Source organism: Micrasema longulum, unplaced genomic scaffold (assembly GCF_059751315.1).
Source record: "Micrasema longulum isolate JH-2025_06_02 unplaced genomic scaffold, ASM5975131v1 h1tg000279l, whole genome shotgun sequence".
Lineage (NCBI taxonomy): Eukaryota > Metazoa > Arthropoda > Insecta > Trichoptera > Brachycentridae > Micrasema > Micrasema longulum.
In genome coordinates this window covers 777,398-805,373 of record NW_028277483.1, presented here as the reverse complement: position 1 = coordinate 805,373, position 27,976 = coordinate 777,398, and the positions used below count along the sequence as shown (strand labels likewise).

Sequence of the window (27,976 nt, the reverse complement as noted above, 5' to 3'; positions counted from 1 at the left end):
ATTATTAAAACAGTGCATACAATGATCACTTGAATCAGCGATAGCAAAAAAAGAACTTTGAAAATACCAACATGCACTTGCGTATGTTTTCTTAAATTTATCCTCTATCTTTTCTGATCACGGTAATTGGTTCAATAAAAAAACTTGTTTTGAAACCTTAGTTTCAAACATTGCGGTACAGAGAAAATGGTTTTATTATAGGGATTGTAATTTACTTACACATTTCTTTTACTACACATGATTTTCCAATTCTCACGAAGCCGGGTTTACACTTGCAGCATTCTTTACAAGGTGAAGGATGAGAGGCGTTGATTCCATCAAAAATGTTTCCACACGTATTTTCGGCTGGACTGCAGGGAGGACATTTGTCGAATACCTCGTTGGCTCCACAGGTCTTGGCTGTAAAAAATGCAATGTATTCAAAATAAACCTATAAAAATTATTTTGTCATCATTTCCTAATTTGCGTCTAAAAGTTCATAGATAATTGGTACACCAATTAAAGTGTATCATTGTTTTTCTGTTTAATTATAATCAGTCACAGTTGTCAATTCAGGGACAATATTCCAATAAAAAAACACATTTCCAATAAAATTTTCTAATTGACTATTGGGTTTTGAACCCGGACCTGAATGTATGGCACTCCGTTATTAAAAAACCAATTGAAAAAATATTTTTTTTTTTACTGAAAATAATGAATTCAAAATGCGGATTAATTTGGTGAAAAATTCTAAATCTGTAGAATCTTACGACATTTTTCCGGCAGGATACAGTTGTTACTGCTATCCCTAACATATCCATCTTTACAGAAACATCCTTCCACACACTGATCCGTGCATTTGATTTGAGCGTCTTTATTTTCGCAAGTTTTTGGACAAGCAGTTCCGCATGTTTTAAAAATTTCATTCAGTCCTTTGCATTTTTGTGCTGCAATTACCAATTAAAATGATTAACACAACAAAAATATCCAAATATTTTATTTTTTCTAGCAAACTTACGGCAATCGGTTGGTAAAATGCATCTGCCATTTGCATCTCTTACATATCCATCATTACAGAAACATCCCTCTACACATTGGAGTGTGCACATAATTACTTCGTCCTTATTGTCACAAGTTTTTGGACAAGCTGTTCCACACGAGGAGTAGGACTCGTTTTCATTTGGGCATTGCTTAACTAAAAATTGAATTGGAAATTAAAAAACAGCAAGCATTTGAAATGGTTATCAACACAAATGATTTTGACATCGAAGGAACAATTAAAGGATAAAAAATTTATGGACTTTATGGCAGGGCAGTAAATGGAGGGATTGGACTCTGATAACTCCAACCAAAAATGATTCAACGTGGTACACATTACATTTTTGAAATAATATTTATTATCAGTCCGTATTGTTTAATATTTTTCTGTAAATAAAGCCATAGCATTAACAACTTACTGCATGTGTTTTCCGGTACACAAACTCCATCTGTATTTTTCAGGAACCCAGGTTTACAAATACATCCTGGATAGCATCCAGGTAGGTATGTGCATCTGGTTATTAGGTCTGGTTCAGCACAGGTGTTCTGACATCCATGGTTATCGCATTTACTGAAGATCTCGTTTTCCTTACAAGTATCTAGAAGAAAAATACATGCGCATTAAAAAACCATTTAAACAATTTGGGATCCCGTAATTTGTACGCATAATACCGATGAATTTTTACCGCAATCTTCTGGTGCGACGCAAATCCCCTTTGAATTTTTTAAGTATCCCTCGATACATATGCATCCAGGAATGCAGGCGCATCGACTCCTTTGAGCAAATGTTGGATCTGCGCAAGTGTTCTGGCATCCAGTATTTCCGCACAGGGAAAATACTTCATTAACGCGACATACTAAAAATAAGTACATCTGTGCATATCAAAGAATTAAAAATTGTCATTAAATTTGCCTTAAAAAAACTGGATAGGTCGCGCCCGGACGATTTTTCGACTACTGAATTCAAATCATGCATATTAGCATGCCTACTAAAAATTATGCCGCGGACTACAGTCAACAGATAAATTGGACAAAATATAAATTTTCGTCCTCTCCAATAATGATAAATTTGACAGCATACTGTATTTTATTTTATTCCTTTTTTTTTTACATAATTATTTTAAATTATTAGGCTTATTGACAAATGGCTATTTCTTCCAACCAACCAATAAAATAAAAGTTTTATTTTTATACTTCAAGTTACAGAACATATTCAATAGAAAAAAAAGATTAAAAAGCTAAAGATATATACAAATAGAAATAAACGTATTTGTTTATAAATTATCTTAAATCAAATTTATTACTCAATGGGAAAAAGGAAAAAAGGAAAAAAGAGGAAAGAGGAAAAGGGAAAGGAGGAGAGAACAAGGAGATGTTTCTTCAGACGTGATTTAAACAGAGATAATGTAGTAACATCTTTGATGGTGGATGGGAGATGATTCCACAGTCGAGCCGCATGGACACTATATGAGTTAGAAAAGAAAGAGGAATTGTGGATGGGTATTAAGAGAGTATTTAATACTATGGAATCTGAAAAACTACTCAAGTATGATTTTTTAAGTTTTCTGTCCCATATTCGAGCTGTCAAAAATTGCATTAACTTTGTTACGGAGTGTGATAATAAAGTATACTGTTGAGAGTTTTGTCCAGATGTTTATTGAAATACATATTTATGTAAATTTTTATTTTTGCTATTGATTGATAATGTGCACACTTCAACTTTCCATTATACTATATCCTAACTTAACACAGGACTCTTGGCCTCATAGAGTTAGGAATACGTTATTCTTTTTTCTGTAATACATTTGTATTTGTATGCAAAATTAAATTAAGTATGTGGACAAAAAAAATTGGGATGGCTTGGTTAGAGTATTTTTTTTATCGAGATCAACGATGCCAACATAAAATATCAAATCTGATTTTAAGACAACCACCCAACGAAAAATTTTTTTTTTGTCATTTTGTTTAAAGGAAAGTGAAATAGGCGAAGAACTGCAAAATGTAAACAGTAAAAACCCAAATTTTTCACATTAAAAAAAAAAATTGCTTTTTGGGTATACTCAAAATGTTTTCAAATATATTTTTTATGTCATCGGGGAACTAAAGTACAAAGACGCTGTCAAAAGTAAAATAAAGTTAGCCATAAACGAAAAACTTAAATCAATGTATTTTTTTATTGATTCAAAATTTTGGGCCATTTGCGCTACAAATTGTACAATGCAGGAATTTTTAAAGTATTTTTTCCTTAGCACGCCAATACTTGTTTGAATTTAATAATCGCTGTTTTTGACCCGTCCGGGTTCTATCCAGTTATTACAAAACACGATAGATATTCCTTTGTGAAATATAAATGTTGGTCTTTACGTACCTACTCGCATAATGTTTTATATCGGGAAATGTAATGATAATTTTTGATTGCTAAATAACAAACATTTGAAATTGTTTTCTAAGTGTGTCCTACTAATGAAGTCTTTTCCTTAAGTGGAAATCCTGGATGCCAGAATTAAAGTAAAATACTCAGATGCATATCAAAAGTTGGCCATGTATTTTGTGCGAAAATTTAAAATCGGTGTTTTTCGTAATTTTTTCAAAACTCTCGGCCCTGTTTATATACGATAATTAAACAATCGCTATTTTCGATCCGCCTTACTGGATACCAACCGATTCCCAGATTTTACCAAAAAGTACAATTTATTTATTTGACCAATTAGCGCTTTTACCCTCTAATGGGCATCTTCAAACTGGTGAATATTATGCAGTATGAGGATAATTTATATTAAACTAAATATTATCTTAAGAGTAGGTTCATTTAAACATTAGTTGAAAAAGACACAATACGCAATATTCCAATGAAATAGAGTGAGACATTGAAAATTAAAAAGTTAACAATAAATAATTTAAATAAGAAATAAATAAAAAAAAAGCACATTTATAATATTTGACTTACTATTTTTAGAAAAATGGATTTCAGTGATAGTAATTGCTATGCTGTGACAAAATTTTTATTTTTCAGTTAGCCGAGTATTACTTTTAAAGCATCGAAAAAAATTGTACTTAATAAAGAAATCCAAAATATAAATTAAAAGTAAAACTTTATTTTTTAAATGAGGTTTTTTTGTATTAGACATTTTTTACAAGTCAAGATGCAAGGTATTATGATAGAAATGGAGAAGTAAGATAATTATCTTTATAAATTAACTAGTATCTTTATTGATTAAGTCAAAAAATAAAAATTGATTTTACAAATTAGTATTATTATCCATTTTTATTTATGGATGTTTATTTATTTTCATAATTGGGGTATGTATTTAGTATTTATGGATGTATGCTATTTTGCTTCTTTTTTTATTGTAGAAATATTACATTTTGCATATTAAACAAAGAACACCGCTAGATCCAACATTGAATTTGAATAAATACCTGGAGGACACTTTGTCGTTGGCTTTGGAGTGGCGCACTTTGTTGTCGGCTTTGGAGTGGCGCACTTTGTTGTCGGCTTTGGAGTGGCGCACTTTGTTGTCGGCTTTGGAGTGGCGCACTTTGTTGTCGGCTTTGGAGTGGCGCACTTTGTTGTCGGCTTTGGCGTGTCGCACTTTGGTGTTGGCTTAGGAGGGGGGCATTTTGTGGTAGTTTTGGGAGGAGGGCATTTCGTGGTAGGTTTAGGAGTTGGGCATTTAGTCGGTTTCGGAGGAGGGCACTTTGGTATTTTTGGTGAGTCTAAGCAGTTTGTTGGATCAGGATCGGAAACAGAACCTTCATGGGTCAAAAGGAACTGGGTACTTATGACCGCTAGGGTTAAAACTAACAACCTCATGTTATAAGATACTAGACACTTGTCTTAATTTTTAAAATGCTTGCTCAACGTCTTCTCGGTTGTAAATCACCCAATTCTCTAATGTTATTTTATCAGAACTAAAGAACACTAGCAGCTTTAAATAAAGAAAAATTATCATAATTCATTTTTCTTTATTTGCTTGTTCTCATAGTGGGTTTACTCAATTCAGTTAAAACGTCTGTGGGTGACATTATTTTAATTGAACAAGTGAGAAACAGGTGTCTAATAAAAACAATTGACTTTCAATAGTACGTATGTAAGATGATTTATATCATCTTTCTAAAATGTCGTATATTTCATGAATTAGGATATTTTAAAAATCCTATTTTGAAAGTGAGAATGTTTGAAGACCTTTTGATATGAGGCCGACACTTGATTATTTCGGTATTATTAGGAGGTTTCCATTCCTTGTTCTGGAATACTGTTTAAAGACGAAGCTTCTTTGTTGATTCTTCGTATTTTTATTATGTTTTGATACTAAAATCTTTTTCGGTGCCTTATCGAGAGGGATAAATAAAAAACTAGAGGCTTTCGAGATGTGGTGCTACAGAAAAATATTAGGAATTTTCTGGAGAGACCACATCACTAATGACGAGGTTCGCAACAGAATCGAAGAAGGTAGGCACCTAATAAAAATCATCTCAGAGAGTTGAGCCCGATAGATCGGCCACATTATGCGCCATAAGGGACATCATAGAGGGAATGGCTGAGGGGACAAATTATAGAGGGCGCCCCCGACGGGAGTATTTGGAGCAAGTGTGCGAAGATTTTAACTGCGCCTTATATGTCAAGCTGAAGAGGGCTGCGAGACTTTGTTGCAAACCAATCCCCAGGATTGAGACTGCGAAGAAAACTAAAATCAAAAAGGCTAGATTCGACAAAGTCTCTATTCTTGGGCAACTAGACATACAAGAATGACCAATATTTAAGTAGTTTTACCTATAAAATATTAAACGTCATAAACAAATACTCAAATCTACTTTAACTAAGTGAAAATCAATTGTAATCAAATATATTGGTGCAAAAGTGGTGGACATTTGTCAAACATTTCGTTTCTTCAACATCTCGATGAAATCTACGTATACTATCCTGTATTAAAAACACATTTTTTTCAGGACGGTCGATTAAAGACGTTTATAAGGCCCGGTTGTTTGATCGTTAGTATTAGTAAAAAATCTGTAGCAACAGTTAAACATGGACAAAATAAGTTGTTGCATCTATAGTAACTAACGGTGGGTAGTAAAAACCATTAGTTAAAGATTTAACGCGCCAATGTTGGCGAGTAAAACGTTTTCCTATAATGATTATGATAAAATTATAAATAAACCTATCAATGAAACTTCTTGGTTTAGTTTTACTTTTTTATTATTTTGACCAACGAGCGCTTTTGCCTAAGTAAGCATCTTCAAGACTGGTGAATTGTTTACAGCGTTTATAAAACGTAAATAAAAGAAAAAAATATATTTGGGTAAATTATAAGAACGCAAATATTTCTTTTTTTACTTAAAAAAAATAAAAAATTATCAAAGTGCATTTGTTTGTTTGTTCTTTTTTCACTCTAATAATGATTCATTAAATAAATGTCCTGTATAAGCTTACGATAATTTATTTTTTTAGGCTTTTTTTTCATAGATTCATAGCTGAATGCCTTTTGTATAACTCAAAATTTGGTGCTTACTTCGAAACATACAAAATAATCGACGTAAGAATACGAAGCTGTCACAGTTTACTAATTTTTTTGCAGTTTCCCAAAAAAATATTTTTTGAGTTGAGTCGTTTTCGTCCTAGAGGTGCGAAATAAGACTTCAAACTAGTCCATGCTTATTTATCTTCATCCCACACTGTTAAGTGACAGAAAGATCTACGAAAAGGCGGATGATCTATCCCTAAAAATTCTAAGTGGTGTGACAAATTGACTAATCTACACATTCTGAACATTGGGGCATTAATGTTGACCTTAGAACATTTGATAAACAGCAGATTTTGACTTCCATGATCTATCTACTTTTGATGATTTATGATAAAGTTAAATATATATAAAATAAAGTACTTTGTTTATATATATATATACCAGAGATGAGTTTAATGATAACAGTTATACCTGATGATGAACTTGTTGTGTCATATATTAAACTCGTGTGTGGTCTATTATATACAAGGTATTTTATGTTCAATAAATTTTCAATGTTATTTCACAAAGTAAATTCTAAAACGATAAACAGTTTATGAAAAAGTTTCTTATTTTAATCCAAAAGATAAATAAAATTACTTAAATTAACACGCCTTTTATCAAATATCTTAAAAAGCCAACTTTTAGACATAGCTTCCATTGACCTATGTATTACTTTCGAAAGAAAATGCGCAAGTTCTTTAAATAATCTAAACTAGTTCCTTCCTTTTGACAGTACGAATCAGTGGCCTTATTCTATAGCTAATTCGTTTCGTAAATTCATTCGAATGAGAGCGCAATATGATTTCGATTGAGTTAGAGTGAAATGGATATATGATGAACGAACGAACTTACATAACGAAGTTGTGACAGAATAGGCCTTCAGTTTTTGAAAAACAAATTACTTTTCGAATCTAACATAACATATCTGTCCAAATTTGTCGAAACGTGTTTTAGCATATTGTTCAGTATTGATTATAATATTATCATTATTTGCACATGTCTTGTAACAGGTGGGGACGCGTATGTAGTATTCTTTGAAATATTTATTTATTAAATAAATAACATTATTTGTTTTTATGAATGTTGTTGATTTTAAATCTTACGATATTTTTTAGGAAGACCACAAACATTACCATTGTTTTTTTTTATGTATTCATCTTAGTCTACCGGCATTTTTAGTGTTTTCATATTGAATAAAGACAACATACACTATTTGATAAAAAAATACAAAGAATTTTTCGATATTTTATATTTTAAAAAAATATTTTTTCCTATTCAATTCAATCAATCAAAAAAACTCTTCAATCCCACTGGCTCAAAAAAATACTCGCGTGGCGATGGTGGATCAGATAAGACCCAGTTTTTAAAGTCGCCTTTTAAAAAAATTAGTGAAGATCTCAATATTATTTAATCATCAAAATATGTTCGAATCAATATAAAGACGACGGGTTAATAGATTATATTGAGTTCCATGACGGGCATAGAATTTTTTTTTCTCTGAATTTTCAATACTACTGGGTCTAATCGGACCCGGTGGGTAAAAGTTAATATTATTTCCTTAAAGTTATTACCATGGCACATATCTTATATATTTATGACAGCGTTTCTTTCAATCCTCGAAACATTTTTGAAACGCAATTTTGGGTATGGTCTTCAATACTACCAGCGATTCTGTTTATCTCCTCAATGGTCGCAAAATATTCGAGAAATTTCATAGTCCTCTTCATCTTTGGAAACAAGAAAAAGTCGCATTGGGTCAAGCCCAGTGAATATGATGGCTGGTGCATCAATGAATTTTTGACGAAAAGTCGCTAATAAGCTGCGTTCTCATTTTCGCTCGGGAATAATTTTGCAAATTTGCAAATTGATCACACCAAAACGCTTCTTACTATTTTTTCTGTCAAAAACCAACTACTCGTCTGAAATGACAGAAAATTAATAGATTAATTATTATAAACATGTGTATCAATCTTGGGATAAAAAAGACTCTTACAATTGAGTATTTGAAATCGAAATATAAATATTCCGTGCAGCCTTTCCAACCTTAATCAAGCAAAATTTGGTAGATTCCCAAAAAAAAAATCGGTAGATTTCTGTAGATTTATTGTCTACCTAAAGATCTGCTTTTGAAACAACAATAGCTTAAACAATTCAAAAATTGAAACCATTTATACTCTATATTGAAATTTTAAAAACTGTCAAATGTTTAAAAATCGGTAGAATTTCAGTCGAATTTAGTAAATGGGTGAATATTTTCCAAAATCGATAGGGTTGGCAATGCTGGTTTCGTATATTTTGTTATCAAACGTACAATAAAGATTTATTTTTGCATTTTCAAATAACCTTTTCCATTACATATCCGAGAATTGAATAAGCGTCATACCGATTTATTTATAAGCTCTGGTTTAACACATTTCTGATATTAAAGCATTTATTGTTTCCACATTTCTCAAATATAAAATTTGGTATACACGTATTTGAGTTAAAAATAATCCTCATGAAATAACTTTTTTATTTCCATTCAATTCTAAATCACGATTTTAATAAATAAACACATTTTTTTGGGAAATGTCTCTATAGTTTTTGGATTGACAATAAATTGTTGGATTAGCTTAAGTATTTCCACGGGGTGAATAAACTTCATTTATACATAAAACACGTATTGAACACAATTTTTCAATATTTATATCCATTACAAAAGAGATTTGCTAAGACCGGACTAGTCTTTTAGCTTCACTTATAAACCCGGTGTACAGTTACGCCAAGGTATGGTAATGAAATAAGGATGGTATTTCTATCCTTAGTCTCCTTCCAAGTCAGTCCCTCAGTGCTGAAGATCGTGATTACCGTGAACACTTCTGATTAGTCTGTTCCACTCCAGTCTGTCCTTAGCCCGACGAACTGGCTCATCATTTTTTTTTATGAGTCAGTTCGTCGGGCATCCTCAGTAATGCCCTTTATATTATAACCTAGGTTTCTACCTTGGATTTCGAACTGTCAGCAGGGTCGCAGTGAGTCGCATCTTGCTGGAGGGTGTGGTTTTATAAAATGCTGCGAACGCCCAGTTGCATTCCACCGGCAACACTACTGACTGGTTCAACCCGTTAGCGTCCACTTCGTGATACCTGGGAAATGGGACCACACTCGTAACGGTGTGATCACAGCAGATAACGAAAGGATGAAGAGCGAGTTTCTTACGCCTCCAAACCAGAACCAACCAGCTATGGAAAGGTAACCCCAACAGAAAAATCCACCATAGAAAGCGACAGGAAACTATTCTGGTCATCTTTTCCCAGGAATCACTATGGCGAGTGCATATAATAATCAGTTGTCCTGGCTGCGGAATATGAGAGTAGCGCAGGACCAAGATGCTTTTGCTGTAGTGATCGCCAACGTCAGAAGGACCTGACAAGGCACCGCAAGAAGAAGGTTTCTACAATTCTTAAGACATAACATACATATATGTCCAAAGTATCTGTTTTTTTTGTTGATATAAAAACCTTTTTCTTTCGTTATTTACAGTTCATCGTTTTATTTTGAAAACTTCAAACCACCATCTCCCCCAATTGACTTAATGTTTATTAAGATATCAACAATATAGATAATTAATTTCTAATTGTGGACTGGTCTGGTGAACTGGTCGTGGCATTAGAACTTTCAAAGATGGCGTTTCGATTACTATAGGATTTGTTGACGAAAACAGATATTCAGAGAATGTTTCTTGGAACGGTGCGCAAACCACAAAGACATAAAATTTAGTAAATGTCTCATTGCGATAAACAGTAGATAGACCTGCGCCTTAGTTCTTGATTCTATTTGCATTCAAAGATAATTTATGTATGTGTAAATATGATATTCATCATAATTTTTGTTTTTTTTCAACCTGTTTACGCTTACATATCACAAATAAGTATAGGTATACTGAGTACGAAAATACAATATGTTCAAGTGTTCATAATGTTTGAGTACGAAAATAGGTAGTAAAATGGGTAAATATGGCACAATGGGTAATACGCCGCACTAACACGTTCAACCTTTTAATTTAAAAAAATTAAACGCATATCATATATTTATTTTTAATATATATGAGTGTATTAGAAGCACACTAAGAAATGTCCATTGAAGGAGTTACTGAGATATTTGCGAAAAACTTAAGATTGAGAGATTTCTAAGTATACTTCACTAACTCAATAGAGAATGCTAAGTTTGCGGTGTCAAGTGGTATAATTCTGTCTGTTTAGCAAGATTTAGATACGGTTTTGAATCACGCTATTATTTAGGTTGGTAGGATTTTTTGTATAGTTTATTTTGGCATCAAAAACTAATTTTTCGTTTTTGGTGGAGATTTCAAAGTTTGACACTAAACAAAAATTAGGTAAAATTATGTAGCAAAGGCAAACAAGGGCAATCAAATAATGGTATACAATATAATAAAATAAATATAAAACAATTTTGCTCTTAACTACTTATTGTTTTTTTTCTATCGACCAATAGCAAAGGTACACGGGCTTCTTTACCAAGGTATACTTAACAGATAAATTATATCCTATTTCATTTTTGCAGTTATCGCTTAGAATTATATCGATACATATGGAGCTAATTAGTCTGTTTGTCATGTTATTCTTTTAAATTTGCGAAGCGTTAAGGCATGGCTTTTTTATATTTGTTTTTAATTATATTTAAATTGAAAACATATCATACATAATTTATATAATATTCTCAGGGAGTTTTTGTAAAAAACTCATTTAGAAACATGCAGATAACAATATTTATTTACAGACGTTTTTATATTTTAAACTATAAAATTATTTACAAAAGCCAAATAGAAATTATGATACACAACAAATTAAAAGGGTGTGAAAAAGTTTTAAAAAATTACAAAACAAACATAATACAAGGTATGAAAATGATTTATACATAACACAATCTATAACAGAAAAAATAAGAATAAAAATTAAAAAAGTTTAAAAATTACATATATATGTATATATCTTTATATATATATATATATAACTCCTCTGTACGTGTGATGTCACCGTACTCCTCCTAAACGGATGAACTGATTTACTTGCGGTTTTCAGAGAAATATAGATCTTTGCGCTGTGTGTGTTCGTAGATATTAAAATCTTCAATCGAATATGTAAAAAAGAAATGGGGAGCATAAATGTTTTATTCATCGATCTACCGGGGTTGCATTCGAGGCGAATGCATTTACAAAAAAAAGGAAAGATGTTGTATTTTTGCGCATAAAAAAAGTTTGTTTTTGAATGTTTACAAACAGCATTTGTTTTTTGTTTTTTGTGGATCTTAATCAGATTGTTTTATTGAATTCCTCATAATTTATACCCATTTATTTGTTTTTACTGGATATGAAATTCAATACATTCAAAAAAATCCTATTCTTACATAAGTACAACCCTCTGTCGGTGAGAAGACCGGCGTTTGATGTTTGCAAAAAGAATGCCATATTTAAAAAAAATATTCAATTTATGTTTTGGAATCAACCATAAACAAGTTCCTACCTAAACTAAATATTTGAATATTAATATTTTTTCAGTTTTGGAATTCAATCACAAACAAGTACTTAAGTACTTACTTATCAATAAAAAGTTTTTTTCCAAGGCAAGCCAACGTTCGGGCAGGACAACGTCTGCCGGGTCTGTTATATTCGAAAAGAGGACGAACAATTGAGCAATAAAGTGTTTTGACCGTGAACATATTAGTAAAGTCACTAGACGTCCTGCTAACAAAACCCAAGAGTTTTAGTGACTTGTTAATCATAGTATCAATATGTTCATTAAAGGTAAGTTTACAGTCCATGATAACTCTAAGGTCCTTAATAGACTTGACAATATCTAAATTAATATTTTCTTTTTTGTAATCAAAGCAGTATTTTTTTCCATTTTATAAAAATACGTTATTTTACTTTTTTAAATATATAATTCTAAGTAGCTGGCGTAAAGGTGTAGTCCGGTAAAATGAAGGCAAAATTAGGAAATCATACGAATTTGCCATTCTAAAACGAATGTTTTTTTTTTAATCGCGCAATATAAATAAACAATTCCTATCCGTATTCTACCACTTTACATAAGCGTAACTTTATGGCAAGTTTATGAGTAAAGCCTACTGTTTATTTTCTTATGCCCGAAACAAGTAAGTTAACTTTGCTCAAAATAATAAGTGCCATATCAGGAGTACCCCAAGGCTCAGTGCTAGGGCCCATATTGTTTATCATATACATAAATGACATCGGTAAATCTCTAAAATATTGTAAAATCCAACTTTTTGCAGATGATGCACTAGTTTACATATCAGGAGATAATTATGATACAATGATAAATAAAATAAATTACGATTTAGGAAATATATCAAAATGGTTCAAAGTAAATAAATTGAAATTAAAATATATAAAAAAACACAATATATTAATATTGGGAGAAAAATAATACCCCAGGGTTACAAAATCAATATTGATAATATGAATGTAAATTATGTGGACGAAATAAAGTATCTCGGGGTCTACTTGGATAGATATTTAAATTTTAAAAAACATACTCAATATGTGACAATTTTTTTTTTTTTTTAAATTCATTAATGGGAAGATTACGAAATGTAATAGATTTAAAAAGTAGTATTCTCATATATAAAACAATAATATGTTCACGCATAAATTACTGTTCTTCCATTCTTTATTTATGTAATGAAGGAGAAATTCAAAATATACAAATTCTTCAAAATAAGGCAATGAGGATTATACTAAAAAAAATTACATTTTCTAGTGTAGAAAAAATGAACAAAAAAATGGCTTGCTCCACAGTAAAGCAACAAATTAAATATAATGTGGCAATTTTTATACATAAAATAATTAAGGGGATGAATAAAATATTAACAATAATAAAATTTAACCAACAATGTCATACATATGAAACAAGGGGTAAAAAAAGGATAAGATTACCAATGAGGAAAAAAACAGAATCTCAAAACTCATTGTACAAGGGATTGAAGCTGTACAATGAGTTACCTGAAGAAATAAAAGAAATAGAAAAAAATTAAATATTTAAATTTAATTTGAAAAAATATGTAGTTGAGAAATTTTTTGTAATATTATTAAAAGTTTATATTAGTTCTTAAAATGTTATGAACTAACTTAATAAAGCATAAATAAATAAATAAATATTTTCAAATTTTACTAATTTGAATAGAAAAAAAGCAAAGCGATACAAAAACTGGTGAAAATGAAGAGTTCCACGATAATACATTATGTTTAACATTATTTTTAGAATCAAATCTTTTTGGTTTTTTTAAATCATTAATTTCAAACATCAATCACATATCGTTATAAAAAACTCTGATTTCTAAAGATCTAAAGGTGTTGTCGACACTTTTTGCAAAGAGGTAAAACATGTTTTGTTAGAGTCAAGAAATTTATACTTAAGGTCTCCAGAAGTAAAAATTAAGACCGTAAGAAAATGATAATTTATGAATTTACGAAATTTACGGGAATACGAAAAAATTTCTTCACTAAAGGAAGTACCGAAAACATAAAGAATATTGATAAATAAACAAATTATTGAATGCACTAGATCAGATTTATTTATTAATTTGTGCCTAAATTCCACTATCTATTTTAATTTTAAAATACATATTTTCTTATCATCAAAGAACCGAAATTTCAAATGGTTTTGAATTAACAACCACAAAATGTTATTTATAATTACTGAAATACGAATGGTGAACAATTTAAAAATTTACTTTTAATTTCTAATTCATCATTAAAAATTAAGTTGACATTTTATCTATGTTTATTCAAAATTTTAAAGATTCTTTTTAACCCAGAAAGAACAAAAAAATAAAAATATAAGCGTTCTTATAATTTACCCGCATATTTGAATTTTGGTGTCCATTTACAACGAGCTGTAAATAACTAACTATTAGAAAATGGAAATCAAGTTAGGGTGGAGTAGGATTCAAACCTCGGACCTCTGATCCGTGAGTCCGCAACACTAGCCACGGACCACTACCAAATTCAAAATAATTTATTTAACTAACGATAATTCACAAATTAAAAAAGTAACTAGCGAGTAAATACAGTGGATGAAAAATGAATAGGGCGTCAGAATATTTAAAAAAATGACAGATCAAGATAAATAGTTTATTAAATTAACAATTTGTCTACAAACATTTGGACAAGCTCAAATATTGTAGTTTATTAAATATTGGATTAAACTCAACCTAGGTCAACCATTAAACATAAGATTATGTCAAACAATTGGTGGGACCATTTTCCGAAGTTAATCAATCAAATTAAGCAGCAATCTTTTGTTGATAGACATGTGCTGTTACTAGCATCCCTCATCAAAAAACCTTTTTTACACCGGCATCCGAAAGCATTAGGTTTGGTGTCACATAACGAGTAATTTGGGTTTTTGCAGGTTCCACCAGGACAAGGATTGGGACTTTTCACTAGTTCAGAATTGGGATCGGTACAACCTGTAAACAAAAATGACCATAAATAGTTGTAGTTTTTGTATGAAGAAATTTTATTTCAGTTTTCTATATTCTAATGTGTATGTTACAATGACAAAAAATCTAGACAATAACAAAAATAAAAAAATATTTTTGAAATCTTTCAATAGTTTTTTGGATAAAGTTATCTGTACCTTAAAGGATAAACAACGGCAATCACATTTGAATATTTGTTCAGGAAAGCGATTTTTCCATCAACTGAATTTTTGAAACTCTATTTAACTTTTTTTAATAACGGCAATCATTAGGTTCTGTAAAAGGTGAAATCCATAATCAAATTCATATTCAGCCATAGTTCAGACAAACATTCATCGAGCATATATTATCATATGGAAAAAATACATAGTAGTCTATTTAAGTATATTTATCGTGTTTTTTTATAAAACCGAATTTTATTATATATGTAATTGAACAAACTGAAGATATCTACATTCGTACAATGGATAAGCGGATGGCAAAAAAGAAGTAAAATCTATTTCCATAGGAACATCAGCATTAATTTGTTTTTGTAGTTCTAGAAACAAAACAAAAAAGTGCTCCCGGTCGTTATCCAAAAAATCAGTTGATGAGGAATTATGCGGAATTAGAGTACCTAGTAGTATTGTGGACTCACTGGCTAAAGAAATTCCGAATTCCACTCTACCACAACTCGATTTCCATTTTTCCAGCACAAGTTATTTACGACGTTTAAGAAATGGTTTGAAAATTTAAATATTTGAGTAAATAATATGAACTCAAGTATTCCTCTTTAAAAAAAAATTTAGTAAATCTCGTGTAATTTTTTAGGTATCCACTGTTTTGAAGACTGTAGATCTTTATATTTGGCAATGCTGATAGGACGTTAAGGGTTTTAAACTTATAGAAAGTTGAATGGAAATAACATATTTTGTTTGCATTTTTTTTTTGCGAAGGTCTACAGTTGTGAAATTTTCACTGTGAAAGTTAGACTTATGAAGAAAATGGCCTTTCTTATCTGCTCAAAGTTGTAGCCATACAGCAAATGAGAAAAAGTGTGCCATCAGTATTATTTTTTTGAGCCACAAAAGGAGCTGAAGATGATTAGTATAAAGAGCGAATATTGTTCATTTCATACAACTCCATGTTAATAACTTTAAGAGGCTCGGTCTTTTTACACGTTCTCACAAACTGGACCCAATCCCATGGAGTCACTATATCCACACCATTCAGCATGTTCTTTTAACGTTCCACTATAAAGTATTCACCGTCGACCTCCTGGTGGGTATGGCCTCGAAATATAAATTTACGATGTTTAGCGTTGGAATCGTCAGGTATATGCAAATACGATCATCATAGTCATATTTTGACAAGGCTAATTACCTGATCAAATCGTCAGTTCTTCAATATTTCCTAAAGCACCACTAGATGTTCACTTAATCAAGCAGAAGCTAATCTTATTATTTCTCCTTCCAATTCTTGTTTCATCCCACATCATTCACCACCCAAGTTATCGTGAATTGTGTAATTCCCTTTTTTTTTAGATAGAAACATGAATGAGTTGTTACGTATTGAGTACCTACAAGACAATTCTCCAAGTAAACCTTTTTTACTTTAAAAGTGGTAGTTTTTTTTATAATTTTGCATTAGTTTTATCCATCTATTTCAATTTGTTAAAATCAATTGCTTCCTTTATGCGATTTTAAAGAAGATTTTTTTTATTTCTTCAACTTACAACAACTAATTTTCAGACTCTCGGTGATGTCACAGGCAGAGTAAACCCAGAAATAAATTGAAGTTTTGAATATATAGCGATAAAAAAATAATTTGGGATTACCATAATTATTAATGTCATATGGCGTAAGGAATAAATCATGCATTTTTGTTATGTTCAAATTACGACAATTCTTTGTTTCTTCGAGCATCTTACAATTTATTTTGATACCGGCATTTTAAAAAACCCCAGTGCAACGCCAGCCTTCGTTAGTTGAGTTGCGGAGACGTTTTTGCAAATATAGGCTTTGCTTGATTTTGCTCGACATCATTTTCAGTCAATAACAAACCTTTATTCACTTAATAATATATTTAAAAGTTGTCACACGTCAGCCGCAAATAATTGTATGAACATAAACCTTAAAATTGTTAGAACATGAAACACGTTTGTTAGACATTCGTGTTTATGGAACTAAATAATGTTAGAATTTGAATTTTTCTTCGAGCATAAACCTCGTAAAAGAGAAATCCGTGGATTTTGCATAAAATCGAGTTGGACTTCAGTGGTTTTTGAACTAGTTAAATCGATTAATTTCATGTTTATTGGCTTCAGTGTTTCATTAACAAACGTTATGAAATGCATTAAATTTTTCAGCATATTCTTTTTAAAATCACCAAAAAGTGTACTTCCGAGGTTTATCTTTTAAGGTACAGATATGATGCATCAGCCTAGTATAACACTACGCGCTTAAAAGTCAAAAGCCTTTTACTTAAATAAGTTAACTATATTAGTTGTTTATTCAAATACATCGATGAGGTGTATTTTTAACTCTTCTACAAAGATTTTAGTGCCTATTTAAAATATTGTCGGTCAGCGTGTATTACCGCCAGTCAAGTAAATCAACTTTTTACATGAGACAGAAAAACTCTTCCTAAAATGAAATCTATCACATTGTTTACTCCAATCCGCGGTACTGTCCAATGCATATCGCATGATTAGGAAACATCCAATAAGTGTTATAAATTTCCCAAAATGAAAGTATAATTTTTCTCAAAATTTTAGATTGGCGGTTAATACACGCCGTCCGACGATGTATTAAATTGTCGTGTTATTATGATAAAGGATAATAATGATCCATTATAAAACAGTATATGTGTCAACAATATTGTACATGTACATATACATCTGATGTGGAAACAATTGATTGTAAGATTGTTTTGAAGATGCAATAAATGAAAACGAAAAAGTCAACATTATCATAAATTTTATTATTCTGAAGACAAGGCAGACCAAATATTCGTTTATGTTTATTTCCTTAGATAAGTTGTGTAGTCACAATATGTGTTGTAAATTTGAAAAACTAATGGCAGTCAACTTACACTTTTGTGGTGAAAGACAAGCATTGCCAATCCTAATGAAGCCAGCTTTGCACTTGCATCCAGCTTTACAAGGAGATGGGTGTGTTCCCAGTTGACCCTTAAGGTAGTTTTTACAGGTTAGTTCAGCTGGTAATTTTGGAGGGCATTGGTCATAACATTCGTTAGCACCGCATATTGGGGAAGCTGGGAAATAAAACAAATAAAAAAATATAATATTCATAACTGTCAATGAGAATAACTGTACATTCTCATCAGAAATAATCTTGAAATGCTTTGATGTTATTTGCGTAAATACCAGTTATTTTTGAAATATAAAGAAGTAATTGTGAATCTTTTTACGTTTTTACATCTATTAGGTCATAAAACCTAAAATGGAGACTCGTTTTCTTTTACCCTAATAGTATATTAAATTGTGACTATTTTAATTACCTCACTCCATAATACATAGAATTGAAGCCATTGCTGTTTCCCATGTGTTAATTTATTCGACCAGTAGCGTAAAGTAAATTCCAAAAATATTTATTGCGAAAAACATTGGTAAGTACGTGGGTAGATAAATATTTAAATATGATCGATATCAAAATCGATATTAAAACATACATACTTAGGTAGGGATCACGGGTTGCAGTAGATCGTTTGCAATAATTGTGTGTATTGCACGCACGCACATACATTTTTCTTTAGTTGAGATATTTTTACACCCCATTCTGCCACACTAGTTTATTTCATGACCAGAGTTGGTGGACATGGCGACAAAACTATTTTTTACGTTTACTATATTTTTAAAATGTTTTGTTTTAATACGCATTGGAAATTAAAGAGGTTGGATTTTTTCTCTCACTGTGTTTGTTGGGAGAGGAGATACATACATATCTATATTTTATATTGAGGAAAACTGTCATTGAGTTACAGTGATTGATTTTTTGAACGTTTTTTTATGTAATTAAAAAAATTCAGGTAATTTTTAGTTTCGTAGATTATCAAGAGAAGGTCCAAGAAAAGAAAGAAGAGCATCAAGATGGAAAGGGAAGTCTGTTATTGCAACCGATACCCCATATAAACTCGAAATAGAAAATGTGATGCATTTACCTCAAAGCATGGTAGAATTGAGAATTTACATAAAATACAAATTATATACAGTCTGTAATTTATAAATGTGTATTTGAAACTGTAACTTTGTAATTATTCATTAAAAAAATAAATGTCAAAAAACTTTTTAAGTTTTTAACCACGTATTTTTTCTACCGACCGGTTTCAAAGCAACACACAAGCTTCTTTATCAAGCTAAAATTATTTATTTATTTATTATAATTTGATAAAAAAGTTATTGAAGCTTTAAAACTCGTAATTAGAAAAACAGAAAAAAATAACTGGCTAAAAACAAAGTTGTTATATATATTAATTTTAAACCTCGCGTTTTATTTTAATAGCATAATTCAGTGTACATATTACATTCTGACCCGCTAAACAGTCACAGTGGATCGATTAACTTTAACCTATAAAAAAAGTATCTAAATAAATATGATATAAAATAGCAAACTGAAACCATTACTTTGAATACCATGGATGCTACTTTTGAGTTTATCAAAGAGATCGGAATTTCAGAGCTACGTAGGTTTAAAAGTGATCCACTGTATTATAGCATGGTCCCCTACTTTAAGCTTACAAAATAAAAATATTTTTTTTTAGTTTTATTGTCTATCACGCTTCATCTCTTAGTTATTTCTGATATTCATATTTTTTGAGATATTATAATTTTAAATTAGTAACCTCAAATTTCTCAGTGTAAAATAGGGAATTTAAAATGAAGAACGGTTGCGTTTGCCACGATGCGAGCCGGTTTTGTGCATCAAGTAAGGTAAAACACCCTATTTTTTACATTTTAGTAAAAAAAGCTTTATTTCTTCTGTTATTTTCCCCATCCGTTCCTAAGTAAAGCATATGGACATCATTCTTTTGTCAGCCAGTACTCTCGCAGCCTCCCACGTCAATCCAGCGCCCCTTAGTTCCACCGAATAAAATCGAAAGATCGTCATCGACGGCCTTCCAGGATGGCGTCAGCCTGCAGATTTAAAGAACAGGCAACTTGGGTTTAGGTTCTCCTGAGGCATGCGTAGCACGGGTTCAAGCCATACCTACTGCCGCATTTTCAAGACGCTCGTTATAGGAGGCTGCTTCGTCCGTTCTTGGACTTCAATTTGAGTTATAAAATCGAACTACCTTATGCTTAACATTTTCCTCAAGCACTTACTCTCAAAGCTCTAAAGTTTATTGTTCTGAGCTTTTGTAAGGTGCCAATATTCACAACCGGCATATATAGTACTGGCATTATACAAGAGTTGAATAATCTCACTTCGATTTGATCGAGTATAAGCTAGAGCTCCAGGCAACACGCATCATGTTAAAAGTTGCCCCTGCAATTCATAAGCGGGTTGCGAGGTCTTTGTGCATGCTTTCATCCTCAGTTATGTGAACTCTTAAGTATTTGAAACTGTCAACCGCTTTATGAGTAATGTTTATTATAATATTTAAACACCTCATAGTGCATAACATAAATATAACTAGAGAGAGGAAATTTTACATTTTAAAATTTTTTATGTTTTCTGTTTTTTTTTATTTTCACCACAACAGGCAACGAGATAGTGCTTGCTAGATGCAGTGTATTTGACTAATTTTTTAAGTGCGTTTGAACAAAACAAAGATAAACTTACATTTCTGGTGTTACCTTTAACTGATTTTTTTAAAGCGCGTAATATTTTGAACATGGCTTACATTTTACTTCCGCTACACACTTTCCAAGTTTGTCCCGAGTAAACCCTGGTTTACATACACAAGCAGGAGTACACACAGCGGGGCATGCCATTCCTGGGGGACAATTTATTGGCGGACATAAGTCATATATTTCATTGACTCCGCAAGGTTTGGCTAAAAACAACAATTATGTATGTAAACGCGACAAGGAAAATAAAAAGTTACGTACACATGAATCAGATTATAATAATATTTATAAGGAATATGCATGTTCATTATCAAATTAACATCATGGAGACTTGTACTGTTTTTTTTATAGGCATTATCAATTTAACATCTAGTAGTAATATTATAACTAAAACAAAAAAAGCATGATTTAAATAAATAAAACAACTTTGTTTTTAAACACATATTTTTTATTTTTTTAACCGACTGGTTTCAAAGCTATACAAGCTTTTTTTATTAAAGTGCTTTGAATGGCGCTAATAAATCAAGTCTCTTTGTCTTAAGTAAGTATGGGAAGCGTAAGTCTAGTTTTCAGCGTATCCATCTCAAATTACGCTTTCCATTCTTACAAGACAAAGAGACTTGATTTATTAGTTTCACACGAAGTAAGTTAAGTATACCTTAATAAAGAAGCTTGTTTAGTTTTGAAACCGGTCGGTAGAAAAAATAACAAAGAAGTGAGTAAAAAGAAATTTGTTTTTTTTATTTATTTCTTTAAGTAAGCTTATATTACATAGTATAAAAACTAAAATTTACACTTATTTAATTAAGTAATGTAAGTACATATCAATTTACATCATAGTAAACAAAACATTTATTTTTAAATTCATTCACACTTTTTTCATTCTTCATACATTCAGGCATCTCTTTGTATATTTTCATGCCTTTATACATAATAAAATTTTGGAATACTGTTTTTTTTTTTTAATGGCAACCTTATTCTATCCTTATTTCTAAAAATATAATTATGTTTTTTTTTATTTCACACTATCTTATTAATGAAGTATTTGTACATTCGATTATTTAATAACACAAACATAAAAACAAGCTTTTTATATATCAGTCTCTTTTTTATTGCTATCTAATTGAGTTTTTCTCGGATGGCTAAAACTCCGCAAGCAACTTGCCAAGACATATGTATGGAGCATATTAATGTACGGTTGTGAGACATGGTGCCTTACCGAAAGAGATAAAAAAAAAACTAGAGGCCTTCGAGATGTGGTGCTACAGAAAAATATTAGGAATTTACTGGAGAGACCACATCACTAATGACGAGGTTCTCAATAGAATCGAAGAAGGTAGGCACCTAATCAAAACCATCTCAGAGAGACGAGCCCGATGGATCGGCCACATTATGCGCCATGAGGGTCTCCTGCACGACATCATGGCTGAAAATGGCTGAGGGGACAAATTATAAAGGGCGCCCCCGACGGGAATATTTAAAGCAAGTGTGCGAAGATTTTAACTGCGCCTCTTATGTCGAGCTGAAGAGGGCTGCAGAAAATAGAGACCAACGGAGGACGAGATGCAGGACTTTGCTGCAAACCAATCTCCAAGATTGAGACTGCAAAGAAGAAGGCAAGAACACGCGAGTCGAGTGGTGAAAAGGCCATAAAAAACGAAGAAGAAGAGTTTTTCTCGGATTTTTTATATTTATTATACCTTCTTTTCTTTAGCACTATTATTTATTTATTTATTTATTTATTTATTTATTTATTTACGGACAAAGTCCATTATAAACATTACAATTAAAAGAAATTTTTACAAAGGAATAAAAAAATATAAGGAACAGAAATAAGCAGCAAAGACAGATGATAGATTTTTTAGATTAAGTAAAAAGCATAGGCTAACTATACAGATTCTTTAGCTGATTTGTAAAGAAAGACATCCTTACACCATAATAATCAAGATCTTGATGATCGTTCACCCGCCTGATCATTCTGGGCAAAGGCGACTGTGCACCATAATTGGTCCTGTAGTGACCGAGGAAAAGCATTTCATTATTTCTTAGTCTACGGGTGGGAACGTTAAAAAGAATCTTTTGCAAAATTTCAGGGGCATCAATGAGACAGTTCATAATTTTATACATGCAGATTATATCTGCAATGCATCTGCGTTTTTCAAGACTTGATATGCTTAAAAACCTCTCCATATCAGAATATGAATAGTCTCCTCTTTCCAATCCCATCTTCCATGCAATTTTTCTTATAAAACGATGTTGAACTGATTCAAGGCGCTTGATATGAACAGCATAATGAGGGGACCAGATTACAGATGCATATTCAAGAATAGGGCGAACTAAAGAGCAATAAAGTGTTTTAAGTGTAAGCATACTTTGGAAATCAGACGGCGCTTTAATGTATTTCCAATTTATTTGAATTTCTATATGTGGAATAGTTATATTTTTTTTTATATGCGAGTTCTGGAGTATTTCTATCTGATTTATTTCTGAATCTACCGAGAAATGATGTTTTTTTAGATATTTTTTTTTAAAACATGCTCTAAGTTTTAAGAAAATATTTTTCAAAACTCTTTAAATTCCACACGCTCTATCATTATTCTTTGTATATTACATTTCCGAAAAGGAGAGTTTCTTTTCAATAAATAGAGATTTATACTCACGACATTGTTCAGTAAGAATACATTTGTTATTATCATCTCTTACATATCCATCATTACAAAAACAACCTTTAACACATTGTTTCGTACAAGAAATAGGTTTATCTTTGTTTTTGCAAGTTTGCGGACATGCTGTACCACAATTGTTGTAAGACTCGTTTAATCCACAGGGTTTTACTGAAATTAAAATGGTGAAATAAATTTTATTATATCGTATATTATAATTACATTAAAATGATATGCATACAAGAAATATAACCAATTAGGTGTAATTCGAGGGAACCTTTAAGAAAAAATCACATTTTGATATCGATTCAACACACTGAATATCAAAGGCACAGTATAATTAAAAACAACATTGTAATAAACATTATTTAGAAATTCATTTACTGCCTATTTAGGTACTTATTTGATAGGTAAGAGTTGTGACATTTACCGCATGTATTCTCCGGAACACAAACATTTTGTGCATTCCTTAGAAATCCTGGAAGACAGATGCATCCAGGAAAGCATCCGGGAGCATAGGAGCATCTTGTTATTAGATCAGGTTCTTCACAAGTGCTCAGGCATGGGTGGTTGTCACATGGGCTAAACAACTCAGTGTTTTCGTTACAGACAACTAAAAATATGAAAACAATATTTTTTTTGACTCCTTACTTTATTATACTGGAAACCTCTTATAAGAAGTCAAGTAGCAAGGTATTAGTTTTAGTATAAAAATACATTTCCATTACAAAAAAAAATCTAATATCACAAAAATCAAGCCAGTTTTCAAGGATGGTATTTTATTTATATGGTCTATGAAAAACTATTATTTTCAAGGCAGTATTAAATCAAATCTTTTATTAACCTAGCCGGACCAAAGAGGGGGATTCGAATCTCCCATAGTCCGATTTTAATTCGATAACTCAAGTACTGTTAAAACTATTTGCCGTATATTTTTTGCAATCGTGAAATTAATAGAAGGCAGCATTTTCCTGTTTTTGTTTTTAAATTGAAAAAAAGTTTTTTTTTTTTATTAAAAAAAAAAACTGACGTAAATAAAACAAGGGTTAATTTCACTTTATGTTCATTAGCATTCGGAAAACTGACAAAAAATAATAAAATACACGCATTAGTAAAATATGTGTACGCGAAAACATGAATAAATTATTGCACGGCCATAAATACTTCCAATATTTTATTCTCCTGACGCCATATACAAGTAGGCGCTAGGGTCGTTTGGTCCCCCCGTTCGGATCATGTGTAATTTTTGGATGCTGTGAGGGAAAGGTTAAGTAGTAGTAACAAAAATATTGAATTTTTATGGTATATTACTTACAGCAATCTTCTTTTGTTACGCAGACTCCGCCATTATTTCTAAAGTACCCATCTCTACAAACACAGTGAGGATTACAGGCGCATTTACCTTCGCTCAGTTTTGGATTTTTACAAGTATTTTCGCAAGGAGGACACATCATGAAAATCTCGGTTTTAATATTAGGACATTCTAAAACACAAAACTGAAGTTCATTTTCGGATCAATTTTATTCTTCGTCGTATTTTGTAATTGAATCTTTAACTCTCTGAATTCAAGTTATTTTTTTTTGGTTTCGAAAAAATCTTTGTTGGCAATGCTCGATGGTGAAAATAATTATTTGGTTGAAAAAGAAATAGGCAGATTACTTTGCCTCAATGTATGACGACAAAGAAATGAGCATATTATGAGGTGAGGAACGAAGAAAATAAACCCAAAGTACTCATACATAGACTGATAGATGGTCGATACGCGATGGGCGGATTGATAGGTAATATTAGGATGTTAATATAGAATTAATTATTGGTGATTGCAGAAACCAGAGGAAGTTTTTATTCTGCTATATATTAACTAAGCTTATGATCATTGATGGACCTAATAAATTAGCACCATTTTTTTTGTTGTGTAACTTATAAAGAGTCAACAATTTAGGTTTTAGGTTCTCGCAGTAAGGATGGTGGTAGGTATGAAGGTCAAATACGGCGGTTTTGCCAAAAGTTTCATGGTGAAGATTTTTGCGCACTACGACCATTAACATCATGTTTATCTTTTTTTTTTTCAGATACTACGTACACGATTTACAGGCAAGACATTTTTAAAACACGAAAGAGTCACCTGATTCTGATCAAAAAGGTGGAAATACTAGGACTTTCTAACTCTTTACTAATTTTTTTTGCTAGTTATTTTTGTGAGGGCTGCAGTTTGCACCATACGGGAGATATAAATCGATTTTTTTTTACTTGGTCAGGATCCCTATCATCATCATTCCCTTTCCACACCTAACGGTGCATAGGGAACTGCATTAATACATGCATAATTTTTTGTTACATGAAGGTAGATGATCAGTCTTATGCTTCAGGTACCAGTCCAGGGACTATGAAATATTCTTGTGTGAAAACACTCTTTTCAATAAATGTATCATATGAACCATGTTGGAAATCCAACCCAAAACCTGTTGAATGGTAAGCAAACATACTGACCATTACACCACGAGTCCAACACGAGGAGTACCGCAGGGCTCAAATTTAAGGCCGCTATTTTTTTGTTTATTTATTAAGGTAAATGAATAATATTTTCCAAATTTTTGCTTTTTGCAGGTGATTTTTAAATATATTTTAATACTTTTTCCGTTAACGAATGTGGAGAACGGATAATAAATAAGATTTTAATGTGCATGGTAATGTGTGGAATTATCATACTTTGTATCATAAGTATAAGATGGGTGATGTTTTTTTGAAGCATAGTTCGGATACCTAGGACCTGGGAAATACTTTTTAGACCTTATTAACGTTTCATGGTCACATTGTCTATGCGAGTCGTCCAGTTTCCAAGATGTTGAGATTTATAATACATAATTTTAAACACTTTGCAGAATTGAATACCATCAACCTTTTGATTACAACTTTAGTGCTTAAAATTTTGGCGTTTTTTTATTGCTAATGCTGTGAATTCCGTGGACTGCCAGATGTACAAACATATCTATACACCAGGAACTAGACATAAGAGAAAGACTTCCACCCTTGTACGAGAAAATAATTCTGCAGTTCTTTTGACATATTTCCAGGAGGTATATAGAAAACAAATATCAACATCGAAGCTTACCACATTGATCAGGTGGAACACACTTTCCTTTTGAGTTTTTTAAATATCCAGCTCTGCATACGCATCCAGGTTTGCAATTACATTTGATAGTCTGATCTTTTCGGGGTTCGGTGCATGTGTTTTGGCATTCAGGAGTTCCGCATTTGGACCATTCTTGGTTGAGAGGGCATTCATCTATAAAAAATAAATATAATCACATGCCCAAATTCAACATTTTCTTTACCAGTGTCGTACGAGCATTTATTACCTATAAATAATAAGGAGTCAATCTAATACATCAATCAACATTTTGTAATAAATTTGAAGTATGATAATTATAAGGATGATTTTCGTTTTCGGTGATGTGTTAAATGGGAAGTTTTAAAGTTTTGTAAGAAAATAACAAAAAAATGAATACGAGGAAAATGATAAAACGTGTGTTATTACACGTCAATTGTATTATAGATGCTTTAGTACTCAACATATCAACAGAAAGACATATGTAGAAATACTTTAGTAAATACGATACGAGTATGCTCCTGAGGATACACAGGAGGTGGCAGTCGATCGAGATGCCCGGAGAATCTTTGTGAACACCATATGCTCCAACTAGGTAGCTGACATGGAATGATGACGTTCATGATGACTTGAAGTTGGTCAACTATCAAATAATTGGTAAAAAGTTAGTGCAAATACCACTTTTTCGGTATTTTTATGAAATGTTTTTGAAGTTCAAACGTGTATTTTAGAATAAATTGGTCCTACGAAACAAAAAATTTAAATTTTCAAGTAAATTTTATATTCTCAAACTTTCGTGTATTTTTTTTCTATTAGGTCTACAGGGACGTAATCAAACAAAAAAACTGATTTTAGGCACTATTTTTCGAAATCGCGGCATGAGCAGTGGTCGTTCAAGGTCACAAACTTAAGGTTTTACTAAAGACCCTTATGTCCACCGATCCTTCCAGGTCCAAGTTTTAAAACATAGTTACCTTTTTATTTAAAGAAAGTATATTTCGAATGAATTTGAACGTCCCATACTTATAATAAATCTTCGACAACTACCCGATGGATCTAAACCTGGTTTTCACCGTCATGTAACGTGTCCTAAAACATCGCAACTCGTATTTGTTATATTTTCGAAAAAAAATAAATCTTCGTCATATTAGTTTCTTACCGAAAATTACCGTAAAATAATGTGAATTACGTTATTTTACCGCGCCTTTTGGTAAAATTACGTAATTTTACATCCATAGTCACAACACATAGACAATTTCAACTCTTTTCAATATTTAGGTACTGAAATAATTTATTATAATAATTATAGTACAGAGATTAGAACTCGGCTATCGGCAACAAAACAGATGTAATAATGGCTTTTTTAAACATTTGGAACCTAAATTGG

At 31.5% G+C, this 27,976-nt stretch overlaps 1 protein-coding gene across 1 annotated transcript in view; it reads right to left on the bottom strand.

Moving 5' to 3' along the window:
• Positions 1-27,976, bottom strand: part of LOC148282908 (zonadhesin-like) — a 53,471-nt gene that overhangs the window by 2,036 nt on the left and 23,459 nt on the right. The window contains exons 6-19 of the mRNA XM_088224343.1: positions 26,827-26,839; positions 26,593-26,766; positions 24,796-24,963; positions 23,911-24,093; positions 23,478-23,651; positions 20,871-21,023; positions 18,099-18,281; positions 14,830-15,014; positions 4,438-4,855; positions 1,704-1,874; positions 1,437-1,616; positions 998-1,174; positions 750-926; positions 220-399 (exon numbers count right to left, since the gene is read on the bottom strand). Coding sequence (XP_088080469.1) covers positions 220-399; positions 750-926; positions 998-1,174; positions 1,437-1,616; positions 1,704-1,874; positions 4,438-4,855; positions 14,830-15,014; positions 18,099-18,281; positions 20,871-21,023; positions 23,478-23,651; positions 23,911-24,093; positions 24,796-24,963; positions 26,593-26,766; positions 26,827-26,839 — 2,536 coding nt within the window. The remainder of the gene's footprint in view (positions 1-219; positions 400-749; positions 927-997; positions 1,175-1,436; positions 1,617-1,703; positions 1,875-4,437; positions 4,856-14,829; positions 15,015-18,098; positions 18,282-20,870; positions 21,024-23,477; positions 23,652-23,910; positions 24,094-24,795; positions 24,964-26,592; positions 26,767-26,826; positions 26,840-27,976) is intronic.